Genomic DNA, 15,975 nt, shown 5'->3' with positions numbered 1-15,975 from the left:
CTTACCGTCTTATCTGTGTATAGTATAGCTTTAGATCGTTAGTTTAGTGTGTTTATTTTTACCTGTTTAGTGTGTGTCTGTCTGTTGGTTGAGTGTTGGTTTGTCTGTACGTCTTGTTAGTTTATATAGTAGATTACGAGTGTAGTCGGTCAGTAGTCAGTGACTGAGTGTAGTTCGACATGGCGCCAAAAAAACGCTCCAAGCGTCCATCTCCCCTTCCCTCTACCTCCACTGGTGGTGTGCGCCAAACAACCATGGAGGAACATCTCCGCATGGTCTTCGTCGGGAAGAAGGGCCGGCCCCGTAATCCGGATCCTCTTCCACCTCAGACCGACGAGGAGTTGTCTGGTAGCGACGGAGAGAAGCCAGGAGATGCGGTGGTGCCTCTTGTCCCCCCCGGGCCTGATGCTAAGCCCCTTGTCCCCGATGTCGAGCCTACTGTCGTCCCCGATGTGAAGCTCTTGTCCCCCGTCAAGAAGAAGAGCAGGCAAGCGGCTTCGCCCGGTCCCCAGCCCGGTCCCCAGCCCGGTGGCAGCGGGTTGCAGGATCGCGGCCTTCTTGCATCTACTAGCCCCATGCCTGCGCCCAGTGTTAGCGGTCCCTCTCCCCGGCCTGGCTCGAGCGACGACACCGTGCTCCGCCGATCTACACGGGTTACGAGGTTTTCCAAGGGGTTTGTCGCCCCCCCCCCCCCCCAATCTTCCTCCGAAGAGGACTTTGAGCCGTTTCGAGACAGCGATGGAGCCGAACCGTCCCCCGATGAGCTCGATGGTAAGAATCTTATTGTCTGAAACATTGTTACGAAAAATGCCAACACATTGTAGCCAACACACATCAAAGCAAAGCAAAGTGTCCATCGTTGTATCCCCCCCCCCCACTGCTACAGCGGTGGAGTCCTAAGCGAACCAATGGGGCTTTCAAATAGATCTGTATTGAGCTTGCATGATGATCAAATGAACGTATTGTACCGTGGTTTATATGCTATATATTATGAGAAATGTTCCATTACTTTTTTCCCCATCTATTCAGTATTGTTTTATCGTTTATTATGATCCCTGTTTTTTTGTATTACTTTTCCGCGCCGCTGGGGGAAGGGTGGTGTAATGCAGGCCGCAAAGCTAAGCTAATTCATTATACTACTAAATCTATATAATATTGCGCTTGCATGATAATCAAAATAGTGTATTGTACCGTGGCTTATAGGCAAAATCATATAAGATGATCGCTAGAAATAAATGATTTGGATTATGTAGCATGCACGATAAAACTATCATATAAAAAATGTATTTTGACGATGACTAAGGTTTTCAGGAGGAGGCCGCCATCATGCGGCATGCCGCATGATGGCGGCACCTTCGTCAAACCTTCGTCATCGTCAAAATACATTTTTTATATGATAGTTTTATCGTGCATGCTACATAATCCAAATCATTTATTTCTAGCGATCATCTTATATGATTTTGCCTATAAGCCACGGTACAATACACTATTTTGATTATCATGCAAGCGCAATATTATATAGATTTAGTAGTATAATGAATTAGCTTAGCTTTGCGGCCTGCATTACACCACCCTTCCCCCAGCGGCGCGGAAAAGTAATACAAAAAAACAGGGATCATAATAAACGATAAAACAATACTGAATAGATGGGGAAAAAAGTAATGGAACATTTCTCATAATATATAGCATATAAACCACGGTACAATACGTTCATTTGATCATCATGCAAGCTCAATACAGATCTATTTGAAAGCCCCATTGGTTCGCTTAGGACTCCACCGCTGTAGCAGTGGGGGGGGGGGATACAACGATGGACACTTTGCTTTGCTTTGATGTGTGTTGGCTACAATGTGTTGGCTGAAATGGATCAACACTGAATAGATGGATGTGTTGGCCACAATTCGTATGTGATTGGCTACATTTTTGTATGAAGGAATGTAATTGTAGCGTGCACTCCAGCTAAATGATTATTTATTTGTACATATTTAGAACCGGGTGATGAGGAGTGGCACGATGATGAGGTGAACAGTGATGTGGATGGAGGTGAGTAACTAGAGAGCTAAATAACTTGTGGATGTGGCTAAAGTCTGTCTGCATTTGGCACTATGGAGAACGCTACACCATGCCTCTAATTGATTGAAATGGTTGTTGTTTTACAGATGATGAACAGCCCATCATCTCGACAGCTGCAGATGCTGCCCCTGTGCCCATGGAAGCAGGTATAAATACAATGCACAGAACAAAATCATGTATATCATTTTATAGTCTCATCACATGTTACAGCTCCACCAGATGTATTCTACATGAATAAAAACAATGTTTTTTATGCTAATAATTGTGTATTCCTGTAATTTAGGTGATGCCAACTCAACGGCTTCGCCAGGGTGGTCTGCTGGTGGGTGGGAGCCACAGGACATCCCGTTTACTGGAGAGCCGGGTGTTCACTGTGTCCTCAGTGCAGAGAGTGATCCAGTGGACTTCTTTGAGCTGTTGCTGACCGATGAGCTGCTCCAGTATATTTGCGATGAGACCAACAGATATGCAGCGCAGTCCATCGCAATGGTGTGTATTGTGTATATTCCACATTGATGTTTTCCCAAATTGATGACTTTGTTGTAATTTCTGCAAATAAATCTAACTTATATATCTATCTATCTAGATCCAGGACCCACTCCCACACTCCACAGTGAAGAAATGGAAGGATGTCTCTGTGATAGAGTTGAAGAATTTCTTCGGGCTCTTTTTCCTGACGGGCCTTGTGAGGAAGCCAACCCTTGTGTCATACTGGTCCCGGCGTAAGGCTAATGAGACACAGCAGTTCAGGCGCACCATGAGCCTGACCCGGTTTCTGCTGCTCAAGCGGTTCCTTCACTTCAGTGACCAGGAGACTCCAGACACAGCGGACCGCATGTACAAAGTCAGATATCTTGTGAACTATCTTCTGGCCCGGTTTCAGTCCATGTACACCCCAGAGAAGAACATATCCATCGACGAAGGTGTTATGCTATGGAAGGGAAGACTGGCTTGGAAGTGCTATAATCCGTTGAAGCCGGTGAAATGGGGGATTAAATCCTACTGCCTAGCCGATTCAGCGACGGGCTACCTCTGGAACATGAAGCCATATACCGGAGTAGGCTGTGGGCTGGACACGACCGTGATGGAGCTTCTCGGACCGTTGTCCAACAAAGGCTACCATTTGTACATGGACAATCTGTACAACTCAGTGAACAGGTGTATTATGCTACTGTCTTTGGGAACCCATGTATGTGGGACGATGAGGAAGAACAGGGGGGAACCACCGGAGATGAAGCGGCTTAGCAAACCAGGCGACATGAAGCTGGGCGAGACTCTGATGCGCCACAACAACGACGGGGTGATGCTGTTGGCTTGGCGGGACAAGAAGGTTGTCAAAATGTGCAGCACCATCCACCCACACACGATGGTCACAGTCACTGAGAGGCGTAAGAAAGCCAGAGTGACGCCAGGCGAGCCAGTCAGGGATAAAAAAATTAAGCCACATTGTGTCAACGAGTACAACAAGTACATGAATGGTGTGGACAAACTAGACCAACATATCTCCTACTACCCGTTTGCCCGTAAGTCCTACAAGTGGCCTGTGAAGTTTGTCTTTTACATGTTTCAGATGGTGATGTACAATGCGTTCGTGTTGCACAAACTCAAACAGGGCAGGACAAAAACTCTCCTGGACTATATCATGTTGGTGGTGGAGAGGTGGACATCACTGAGACCAGGGAGGCCGGAGGAGGAGGAGGAGGAGGAGGAGGAGGAGGCGGCGGAGGGGGCAGTGGGGGGTGATCGTCCATATAGGGCAAGAGCAGGTGACGAGAATAGGAGACTTGAGGTGCATTTGCGTGGCCATGTGCCAGTGAGAATTGACAAGAGAACCTGCAGGCTCCACCTGCTCAGTAACGGTCCCAATGGTAGACCACTCCGGCATATGACCCTGTATTACTGCCCTGATTGTGAGGTGCCCTTGTGTTTGTTCCCATGCTTCTTCGTTTACCACAAGGACAAGAATATCAAGCACTACTTTGAATAACTGTTCTCTTTTTTTCTTCTTTTTTTCTGTCTTATTTTGAAAGTCTACACCCTCAACGTCAATAGAACTGTAACTTTACCCTGTATACCCTACACACACACTGTCAACGTCAAATAGAACTGTACCCTGTATAGCCTACACATACAATGTCAACGTCAAAATAGTGTAACAGTGCGGCTAAGCTGCTTCATCTCCGGTGGTTCAGGGGGGGAGGGGGGGTGGGTGTCCTACACACACACTGTCAACGTCAAATAGAACTGTACCCTGTATAGCCTACACATACAATGTCAACGTCAAAATAGTGTAAGTGTAACAGTGCGGCTAAGCTGCTTCATCTCCGGTGGTTCAGGGGGGGAGGGGGGGTCAGTGTCCTACACACACACTGTCAACGTCAAATAGAACTGTACCCTGTATAGCCTACACATACAATGTCAACGTCAAAATAGTGTACAGTATGTACACTATGTATTGCATTAGTATTTATTTATTTTCTGTAATTATTTAAAATTATAATGTTTATGTTCTGGTTGTGTTGTTCTGAAGAAATAAAAGTGCACTTTTCCAATTTGAGATACCTGTCGGGCTATTTTTACACTATTCAGAGGTTTATGGTTTGACTAAGCGAGTTTCAACTGTGATTTACTCTGTAATTGTAGATGGTAAGAACCCAATTTTTTTTTTATAATGCAGTATACATTCAAGTCTATATTTTGATACATATCATGGGCACCAAGTCATATCAAAACAATGTCCTTGGATGTGTTTTTTATCAAAACTGTGTTTCTTCGTAACAGGTTTTTGAGATTCATGCATGAATATACAAGGTACTGGTAAGACTATGTAGACATGGTATATATCAAAATGTGCGTTAGAATGTCTACATTTACCCAAAAAAGAATTTGAGTTTCTATCACGTTCCAATGCAGAGCTATGGGAACTTTTAGCTGGATAGGTCAGATTGGTCCTGACTGACCATGCTATTTATAGATGGCAAAATATCTACAGTGGTACATGTGTGAAACTTTTTTCTTTTTCTTTTTTTAACTAGACAACTCACCCTTTAAAATGAGATATGGCATGGGTGTGTACGCCCAGCAGAAAAAAAGTTCTTTAGAAAATAAAACTTCAACTGGTCATAACTTTTTTTGGTTGTCCTAGAAACAGAAAACAGTGTAAATGCAGGCTCTTTTAAATGGCTTCCAACACAAGAACTAAACATTTTATCAACTCAGTTCATTTTTTTCCTGGAAGCAGACAAGTCAAGCTTTCTCTGAAGGTCTTTCGTTGTCACACATTCACAACAGAGAATTTTCAATAAATCATTCAAAAACGCCATTTTTCCATAGAGAAGTCTACAAACTGTATAGAAATCCTTGAAACTCTCAAAGAGTTAATGTCATAGTAAAATGTTGAAAATGAGTGGAATGCCCCTTTAATGCTACTGGTCCTGGATCAGATCTCACCACAATGCTCCTACATGTTGTTAATGCTACTGGTCCTGGATCAGATCATGTTTTACGTACCTGTGGGAAGTTGATCATCCGTACAGGAATCATAGACTCCATCAACCTGAAACGACACAATAAGAGTCTTGTTATAAAACACAGACGCAATTAAGACAACATAACATTTGCACACCCGTGAAACCACTGAAAGCTGTGGCCGGCTTGTGTCTGCTATTTCTGGAATCATTTTGAAACATGTTGTTATGTCGCATTCACACCAGGCATGCTATCCTGCGATTAAAGTCAATCCTGCTGCGTATTGTCAGAAAGTGTGCTCCGTTTGGCAGGTGTGAAGGCTCAATCAAACTCTGATACGGGTGTGAAGGCTCAATCAAACTCTGATACGGGTGTGAAGGCTCAATAAAACTCTGATACGGATCAGGTGTGAAGGCTCAATCAAACTCTGATACGGGTGTGAAGGCTCAATCAAACTCTGATACGGATCAGGTGTGAAGGCTCAATCAAACTCTGATACGGATCAGGTGTGAAGGCTCAATCAAACTCTGATACGGGTGTGAAGGCTCAATCAAACTCTGATACGGATCAAAGTGTGAAGGCTCAATCAAACTCTGATACGGATCAAAGCGTGAAGGCTCAATCAAACTCTGATACGGATCAAAGTGTGAAGGCTCAATCAAACTCTGATACGGATCAAAGTGTGAAGGCTCAATCAAACTCTGATACGGGTGTGAAGGCTCAATCAAACTCTGATACGGATCAAAGTGTGAAGGCTCAATCAAACTCTGATACGGATCAAAGTGTGAAGGCTCAATCAAACTCTGATACGGATCAAAGTGTGAAGGCTCAATCAAACTCTGATACGGATCAAAGTGTGAAGGCTCAATCAAACTCTGATACGGATCAAAGTATGAAGGCTCAATCAAACTCTGATACGGATCAAAGTGTGATGGCTCAATCAAACTCTGATACGGATCAAAGTGTGAAGGCTCAATCAAACTCTGATACGGATCAAACAACAGGTGTGAAGGCTCAATCAAACTCTGATACGGATCAGGTGTGAAGGCTCAATCAAACTCTGATACGGATCAAACAACAGGTGTGAAGGCTCAATCAAACTCTGATACGGATCAGGTGTGAAGGCTCAATCAAACTCTGATACGGATCAAACAACAGGTGTGAAGGCTCAATCAAACTCTGATACGGATCAGGTGTGAAGGCTCAATCAAACTCTGATACGGATCAAACCATCGCATTCTACTACACCAAAACAACGGGGGTTTTCGTGTTGGATTCACTGCAGGTGTGAATGCAACATCAAATAAAGGAAATGAACAAACAATGTGGCGGATGAATGAGGAGGAAACACCGTTGGAGACGGAGACGGCATATTTTACGCAGCGCAAAGATGATAGGCGTGGTCGAATGAGGAGACCGAAGCCCTCACCGAAGTATGAGGACGAGTACATTAATCAATTGCTTAAGGAAACACATAAAAACACTGCAGTGTACAGAATATTCTGTCTGTCCGTCTGTGCGTAAACATGGAGTGCTGTCACTGTGGCCCCTTTTCCACCGGTTGGTTCCAGTTCAGTTCTTTTTGGTTTTTAGTCCATGAGCCAGAGCTCCAAAATTGAAACGTTAATTATGAATCGAGTGGGCAAAACCATACCTATATTAGATTGTTATCACCATTAAACTTCCCCAATTGAGTACTTACATAAAAACAATGATTTATTGTATTACAAATTTTACATTTTTAAATATGCAAATGAGGCATTATGTAGGAAAATATGCAAAATAATCGAAAATATGAAAAAGCTACTACTGTGGAAGGGTTATCATGTATTAATTTACTTGTATTGATCATATAAACAATCTAATATAGGGTATAGTTTGCCCACCAATTTTGGAGCTCTGGCTCAAGGACTAAAAACCAAAAAGAACTGAACGGGTTCCCATTGGGAACCAACCGGTGGAAAAGAACTGAACCGGTTCCCATTGGGAACCAACCGGTGGGAAAGAACTGAACCGGTTCCCATTGGGAACCAACCGGTGGGAAAGAACTGAACCGGTTCCCATTGGGAACCAACCGGTGGAAAAGAACTGAACCGGTTCCCATTGGGAACCAACCGGTGGAAAAGAACTGAACCGGTTCCTATTGGGAACCAACCGGTGGAAAAGAACTGAACCGGTTCCCATTGAGAACCAACCGGTGGAAAAGAACTGAACCGGTTCCCATTGGGAACCAACCGGTGGAAAAGAACTGAACCGGTTCCCATTGGGAACCAACCGGTGGAAAAGAACTGAACCGGTTCCCATTGGGAACCAACCGGTGGAAAAGAACTGAACGGGTTCCCATTGGGAACCAACCGGTGGAAAAGAACTGAACGGGTTCCCATTGGGAACCAACCGGTGGAAAAGAACTGAACGGGTTCCCATTGGGAACCAACCGGTGGAAAAGAACTGAACGGGTTCCCATTGGGAACCAACCGGTGGAAAAGAACTGAACGGGTTCCCATTGGGAACCAACCGGTGGAAAAGGGGTCTGTGTGGGGACCTTCTTCACGTCGATGAACTTGTAAAGGTCGGAGGTCGGGTCGGGTTCATTTTGTGTGAACTGAACCGGTTCCTATTGGGAACCAACCGGTGGAAAAGAACTGAACCGGTTCCCATTGAGAACCAACCGGTGGAAAAGAACTGAACCGGTTCCCATTGGGAACCAACCGGTGGAAAAGAACTGAACGGGTTCCCATTGGGAACCAACCGGTGGAAAAGAACTGAACGGGTTCCCATTGGGAACCAACCGGTGGAAAAGGGGTCTGTGTGGGGACCTTCTTCACGTCGATGAACTTGTAAAGGTCGGAGGTCGGGTCGGGTTCATTTTGTGCTGTCTGTCTCAGTGCATTGTGCCTCCATGCCCAAAAGAACATGGGTAAATTATTACTCAAAGTATAATTTTACCACCATAGATTTCACGGTGTAGTTCTGCTTATGAATTGAACACATTGATTGATAAAGTTCCCTGCTGCGTTTCCAATTTACTTACTTTACTTACTTACTAACTAAACGGTGGACCCTATTGTAAACAAGTGTAATGCTTTATGGTGTCGTCCACTCAAAGGTTTTGTATTGAGTTGTGCTTGTAATTCTTCAAACTGTTAATAAATACTTCAATAAATCAATCAAATTGCTGCGGATGACAGCGCAGTGTGAAGGCAAACGCAGCAAATTAAATATGCAAGAATGATGCAACTTCTCCACCCAATCGCATGGAGTCTACCAAAGTACAGGTGAGAAGGCGACCAATCGCATCAAGTCTACCAAAGTACAGGTGGGAATGCGCCCAATCGCATGGAGTCGATGCGGTCTATGCAGATGATAGTTTGGGGTTTGGCCTGCAGGGCTTAAAGCCAAAAAAATCCCAAGACTGAAAATGATTTTTTTGCACATCTGCATTCTGCACTGATCTCATCTAATGACCCCCTATGAAATCCTCAGGACTGAAATCCGTCCCCAGGACTGAGAACTTTAAGCCCTGGGTTTGGGTCAACCAATCAGATGATAGTTTGGGGTTTGGGTCAACCAATCAGATGATAGTTTAGGGTTTGGGTCAACCAATCAGATGATAGTTTAGGGTTTGGGTCAACCAATCAGATGATAGTTTAGGGTTTGGGTCAACCAATCAGATAACCAGTAGACGCTAGACGGAAACTCACCGGTTCCGAACCTGCACCGGCTCCACGTCGAAGTACGGCCTCAGGATGTCGATGTTACCGTACAGGTTGAAGGCTTTGGACGCCTGACGCTTCCCCGCCTGCCACACCTGTTAACAACCACACACACACACACCAGTTCAATCTCAACGGGCCTGAAAAGAGCTGGCCCGACAAAATGAGAGGACAATAATATCACCAGAAACACAAAGAGACAGCCCTGAATGACCACAACAGGTCTGTGACTCTGAGAGTGTAACACATGGAACCAAATGGACCCTTACGGGTCTGTGACTCTGAGAGTGTAACACATGGAACCAAATGGACCCTTACAGGTCTGTGACTCTGAGAGTGTAACACATGGAACCAAATGGACCCTTACAGGTCTGTGACTCTGAGAGTGTAACACATGGAACCAAATGGACCCTTACAGGTCTGTGACTCTGAGAGTGTAACACATGGAACCAAATGGACCCTTACAGGTCTGTGACTCTGAGAGTGTAACACATGGAACCAAATGGACCCTTACAGGTCTGTGACTCTGAGAGTGTAACACATGGAACCAAATGGACCCTTACGGGTCTGTGACTCTGAGAGTGTAACACATGGAACCAAATGGACCCTTACGGGTCTGTGACTCTGAGAGTGTAACACATGGAACCAAATGGACCCTTATGGGTCTGTGACTCTGAGAGTGTAACACATGGAACCAAATGGACCCTTACAGGTCTGTGGCTCTGAGAGTGTAACACATGGAACCAAATGGACCCTTACAGGTCTGTGACTCTGAGAGTGTAACACATGGAACCAAATGGACCCTTACGGGTCTGTGACTCTGAGAGTGTAACACATGGAACCAAATGGACCCTTACGGGTCTGTGACTCTGAGAGTGTAACACATGGAACCAAATGGACCCTTATGGGTCTGTGACTCTGAGAGTGTAACACATGGAACCAAATGGACCCTTACAGGTCTGTGGCTCTGAGAGTGTAACACATGGAACCAAATGGACCCTTACAGGTCTGTGACTCTGAGAGTGTAACACATGGAACCAAATGGACCCTTACGGGTCTGTGGCTCTGAGAGTGTAACACATGGAACCAAATGGACCCTTACGGGTCTGTAACTCTGAGAGTGTAACACATGGAACCAAATGGACCCTTACGGGTCTGTGACTCTGAGAGTGTAACACATGGAACCAAATGGACACTTACGGGTCTGTAACTCTAAGAGTGTAACACATGGAACCAAATGGACCCTCACAGGTCTGTAACTCTGGGAGTGTAACACATGGAACCAAATGGACCCTTACAGGTCTGTAACTCTGAGAGTGTAACACATGGAACCAAATGGACCCTTACAGGTCTGTGACTCTGAGAGTGTAACACATGGAACCAAATGGACCCTTACAGGTCTGTAACTCTGAGAGTGTAACACATGGAACCAAATGGACCCTTACAGGTCTGTAACTCTGAGAGTGTAACACATGGAACCAAATGGACCCTTACAGGTCTGTGACTCTGAGAGTGTAACACATGGAACCAAATGGACCCTTACAGGTCTGTGACTCTGAGAGTGTAACACATGGAACCAAATGGACCCTTACGGGTCTGTAACTCTGAGAGTGTAACACCGGCATACATAGTGTCATAATGTACCATACATAGTGTCATAATGTACCATACATAGTGTCATAATGTACCATACATAGTGTCCTAGTAAATCAGTATCATACATATATTCATATTCCTACCCAGTGGAGTAGGGCCCAGTCAGGGCCCAGTCGGGGCCCAGTCAGGGCCCAGTCAGGGCCCAGTAGGGCCCAGTCAGGGCCCAGTCGGGGCCCAGTCGGGGCCCAGTCAGGGCCCAGTCAGGGCCCAGTCGGGGCCCAGTCGGGGCCCAGTCAGGGCCCAGTCAGGGCCCAGTCAGGGCACAGTAGGGCCCAGTCAGGGCACAGTAGGGCCCAGTCAGGGCCCTGTAGGGCCCAGTCAGGGCCCAATAGGGCCCAGTCAGGGCCCAGTCAGGGCCCTGTAGGGCCCAGTCAGGGCCCAGTCAGGGCCGAGTCAGGGCCCTGTAGGGCCCAGTCAGGGCCGTGCCTTCATTAGCAGGCCCATTGAGAACTCTGGTTTCCTCACCTCGTCAGCCACCTGTCTCCCCAGCTGCCCCTTGATGCCCTTCATGCCCAGGAACTCTCCGTCCTCGGGGATGCCCCCCCCCTCCCCCTCCTCTTCCTCCTCCTCGGTGGCGGCAGCCTCCGCAGATACTTCCTCTTCCTCCTTCACAATAAGACAAAGAAAACATTTAACTTCCTCTTCCTCCTTCACAATAAGACAAAGAAAACATTTAACTTCCTCTTCCTCCTTCACAATAAGACAGGACGACAACATTTAACTTCCTCTTGTTCCTTCACAATAAAACAAAGAAAACATTTATCTTCCTCTTTCACAGAGAAAGAAAAGAAGAGATTTAATTTAGTGATGCACCGATGCATCGTGGCCGCATATCGGTATCAGCCGATATTTGCCGTTATCGGTCAATATCGGTATCTGCACATTTAAACTGACATTAACCGACGGGAGTAGCCGATTGTAAATGGGGGTAAATGGGGCTAGTGTAAATGGGGCCCAAATGACGGAAATCAGGCGTGGAGACCGTAGGACTTTAATCCACGCAGTGCATTGTGGGATGTAGTCCTCTGGTGGATGTAGTGCAGTGCATTGTGGGATATGTAGTCTATGTTCAGGGCTGCACACAACTTTTTTGGTCTAGTACTCAGAGGAGTACCTGGAGGAGTTACTTGGTGCTCCTAAAATGCGGCGACCCGTCTCGCCGGATGGATAAAAGAGGGATGCATGAATAACTTAGCAAAACAATATTTATAAATAAATAAAGATGAATTAACAAATGATGGTGTGTGTTAGTCTGTAGAATCAGTAGTGTAGGTGAGTGGATGTGTGCAAATATAGTGGGAGGGTGTTGGATGCAAAACAAAAGAAACAAGTGAAAAATCGAATTACTGCTTTTCTCTTTAAGCATGAAAGTCTGTTCTTTAAACACACTGAAACTACTGACTGCTCTTTGAGCTCAGTTTGCTTAAAGCTACAACCTAAACATTTATGCTACAAGCTGGCCATCATCATCATCACTGCTCTTGACTGCTGTCATCACTGTCCTCAATTTCAACCATGGCAGATGATGATGCAGGCCTAGTCCTCTTCCCCTGGTTGAGCCTGCGATCAGCTGTTTGCATCCACAAGTCAACAGCTGGTTTTGGGTCAAAAGTCTCTGATGTCATCTTAGACAGGTGGATGTGCATCAGGGATGACAGGCGAGAATCTGACAGGCAGAATCTGTACTTGTTTTTTATTATGTTGAGGTGTGAAAATCCTCTCTCACATGCAGCACTGCTCAAGGGCAGTGTAAGGGACAACACAAGGACTTTCTGAATGTTGGAGTAATTCTCTGGATTGTTTGTTTTCACTATTTTGACCAAGTCATACATTGATTGCGACAACAACTGGCCAGTGCATGGCCACTCTGAGTGGCAGTCGTTTGGGAAATGCTCTCGCCACAGAATGTACTAGTATTCTGGCCATAATAATCATTCTGGGCGGCGCCAGCTGTTGGTACGGAGAAGCTCTTCCCGGCGCTTGATTGACAGAGCAGAATTAATTTTGACGACGCATGCACACTGGCGTACCGCCTGTGTTCAGCCCTGTCTATGTTTACCTTCATCCTCTGGTGGATGTAGTGCAGTGCATTGTGGGACATGTAGTCCTCTGGTGGATGTAGTCCAGTGCATTGTGGGATATGCGGTCCATGTTTACCTTCATCCTCTGGTGGATGTAGTGCAGTGCATTGTGGGACATGTAGTCCATGTTACCTTCATCCTCTGGTGGATGTAGTGCAGTGCATGGTGGGATATGTAGTCCATGTTACCTTCATCCTCTGGTGGATGTAGTGCAGTGCATTGTGGGATATGTAGTCCTCTGGTGGATGTAGTGCAGTGCATGGTGGGATATGCGGTCCATGTTTACCTTCATCCTCTGGTGGATGTAGTGCAGTGCATTGTGGGATATGTAGTCCATGTTTACCTTCATCCTCTGGTGGATGTAGTGCAGTGCATTGTGGGACATGTGGTCCATGTTTACCTTCATCCTCTGGTGGATGTAGTGCAGTGCATTGTGGGATATGTAGTCCATGTTTACCTTCATCCTCTGGTGGATGTCCCCCATGTCCTCGAAGCTGGACCCAGACGTGTCATCCATGTTCTCCATGTCAATCACAGCAGAGCCACTCCCCTATGGGGGCGGAGCGACAACAACATGTCAATCACAGCAGAGCCACTCCCCTATGGGGGCGGAGCGACAACATGTCAATCACAGCAGAGCCACTCCCCTACGGGGGCGGAGCAACAACATGTCAATCACAGCAGAGCCACTCCCCTATGGGGTGGAGCAACATGTCACTCACAACAGAGCCACTCCCCTATGGGGCGGAGCAACATGTCAATCACAGCAGAGCCACTCCCCTATGGGGGCGGAGCGACAACAACATGTCAATCACAGCAGAGCCACTCCTCTATGGGGCGGAGCAACACCATGTCAATCACAGCAGAGCCACTCCCCTATGGGGCGGAGCAACAACATGTCAATCACAGCAGAGCCACTCCCCTTTTTTAATAATATAATGGGATGAATCTAGAGTTGCAATACCCTCCATTGACTCCCCACTCATCCAATTTTCATCTGCGATCTGCTTGTATTAAACAACGTTAAACTCACCAACATTGCAGCTCTAGGACAAGCTTGAATTATCCTCTTTCAATCTGCCGATCTTTTGTTTCATAAAAATCCACCGTAGACATGTTATGAGCTACTTTCTGTCCAAAATATTGAAGCATAGTTCCGCGCTCCAAGTGTGCGAGCAGCCGTCAAACAATGCGTGTGTGAGAGCGCTTGTTTAATGTGCCTCCAGCACCGACACTGGCTACATGCGCGTCCCTACGTTCCTGCCTCTGATCGCTCTGTCGCAGGTAGCCAGTGTCGGTGCTGGAGGCGGTAATCAAGGATAGTCTAAGAAGGATGAGACACGAAGACCGTACGGGCGACGCCATGTTGCTTTGGAAGGAAAGAAACATGCGCAGTTGAGACCAAGGAAGCTGAACGCGGAAGTGTTGGCTGCATATAGCCCATTGCGCATGTTTCTTTCCTTCCAAAGCAACATGGCGTCGCCCGTACGGTCTTCGCGTCTCATCCTTCTTAGACTATCCTTGGCGGTAATAAGGAAGTCAAGGAAGGAAGGAAGAGAGAATTTCAGAGCTGCCAAAACGGTCAAACAAAGTTTAAAAATACTTAACGGCTTCTGCGCCAAAGGAGAATTCTCTGACGTTTCCGTTGTCTCCTATAGCTCCTATATGCTTCTTTTGAAACATCTAACCCCCATCAAAAAAGCGCAGCACGGCCGCAACGGAGGTTATGTACAGCTGCGTCCTATTGTGGGCTTACGAACTGGAGAGGGACCCTCCGTAAAGACATAAACATCCAAATGTCAGAAACCTTTACGGGGGTCCCGAGAGGGGCTAGAGGGTATTGCAACTCTAGATTCATCCCATTATTTAAAATAAAAATCTAGAGTTGCAAATTGCAGCTATACTGTAGTGTGTTTGTTCATTAACACAGCTCTTCCATAAAGAGAAACTACATGTTTAAGGTCTGGATACCAATTTTATCCAGTCAGGGAGAAAAACCCACACATATTTCCTGTTATCCTATCCTGTTTCTCTTGTTTAACCACCACCTATATTATATATGCACAGTCTATGTTCTCTTCTGTTATGTTGCTATTCTGTTGCTGCACTGCATGTCTGACACTCACTGGATCAACTATCACACTTTTACACCGCGATTACTATTTACTACTACTGTAGTTAACAGAACACATTACAACGGTAACAAGACAACTCACCCTTTTCAACACATGCAGTGTGTGTGTGTGTGTGTGTGTGTGTGTGTGTGTGTACCTGTATGATGTTGTCATCAAATCCTCCCCATGGCTCAGTGGTGTGTAGCTTGTCTCCTCCAGCAGCAGCAGACATGTTTGTTTGTTGTAATTATTGTTGTTTTAACAACAACAAGCTAAATAAACCTTATAAACACAAACCGGTTGATACAGAGCTGTGTGTGGAAGCACAGAGTTATAAACATCTGCGTTATGTTATTCATCTACAGAAAGAAGACATTAATGTGTTTATTTATCTGTTCTTCTGTTGTTGTTCTTCTGCTGTTCTTCCTCTGACTGGTGTCCGCGTCACGTGACTGACGTGCTACGTACACACCGACGCAGCGACGTCACACGACGACGTGGCTGCGTCGGGGTTGCCAGGTTCGTCGAGAGGAATAAGCAAAATCTGGACCAGGTATTATTATTATGAAAACAAGCCAAAAATAAGCATTTTCTTTCTTTCTTTCTTTCAATATTGATTGCATATTTTATAAACAGTTTAATTTGAGGGTCCATGACAAAAATATTTTAGAACCACTGGTTTAAAAATATAATATGGAAACAAGACAAAAATATTTACAAGGAACATAAACGAGGAAAAAAAACGAGCCCAATGTCGCTTATATATACGCAGACATGGCAACAGTGCTGCGTCACATATTCACATTCTACGTGCACTGTCACGTCGCCGTGTGAAATCTCGCGAGACGCCGGCTCTCCTCTCGAGAAGCG

At 45.8% G+C, this 15,975-nt stretch overlaps 1 protein-coding gene across 4 annotated transcripts in view; it reads right to left on the bottom strand.

Annotated features, from left to right (window-relative positions):
• yipf3 (Yip1 domain family, member 3) overlaps positions 1 to 15,553 on the bottom strand; it is a 52,419-nt gene extending 36,866 nt beyond the window's left edge. For 2 of the 4 annotated variants that reach the window (XR_013791000.1, XM_079512615.1), the window contains exons 1-5: positions 15,263 to 15,553; positions 13,449 to 13,541; positions 11,376 to 11,516; positions 9,243 to 9,349; positions 5,584 to 5,629 (exon numbers count right to left, since the gene is read on the bottom strand). Coding sequence is in view for 3 of the 4 variants with exons in the window: in XM_079512615.1 (XP_079368741.1) it covers positions 5,584 to 5,629; positions 9,243 to 9,349; positions 11,376 to 11,516; positions 13,449 to 13,541; positions 15,263 to 15,337 (462 nt within the window). In the remaining variant the exon portion in view is untranslated. Of the gene's footprint in view, positions 1 to 5,583; positions 5,630 to 9,242; positions 9,350 to 11,375; positions 11,517 to 13,448; positions 13,542 to 15,207; positions 15,238 to 15,262 lie in introns of those variants that run through there. The other 2 variants (XM_079512617.1, XM_079512616.1) reach the window with 2 other exon arrangements.
• Positions 15,554 to 15,975: the final 422 nt, after the last annotated feature.

Source organism: Electrona antarctica (genome assembly GCF_951216825.1).
Source record: "Electrona antarctica genome assembly, chromosome: 10".
NCBI lineage: Eukaryota > Metazoa > Chordata > Actinopteri > Myctophiformes > Myctophidae > Electrona > Electrona antarctica.
The sequence above is the reverse complement of the archived record's forward strand: the minus strand, read 5'-3'. Positions and strand labels throughout refer to the sequence as shown.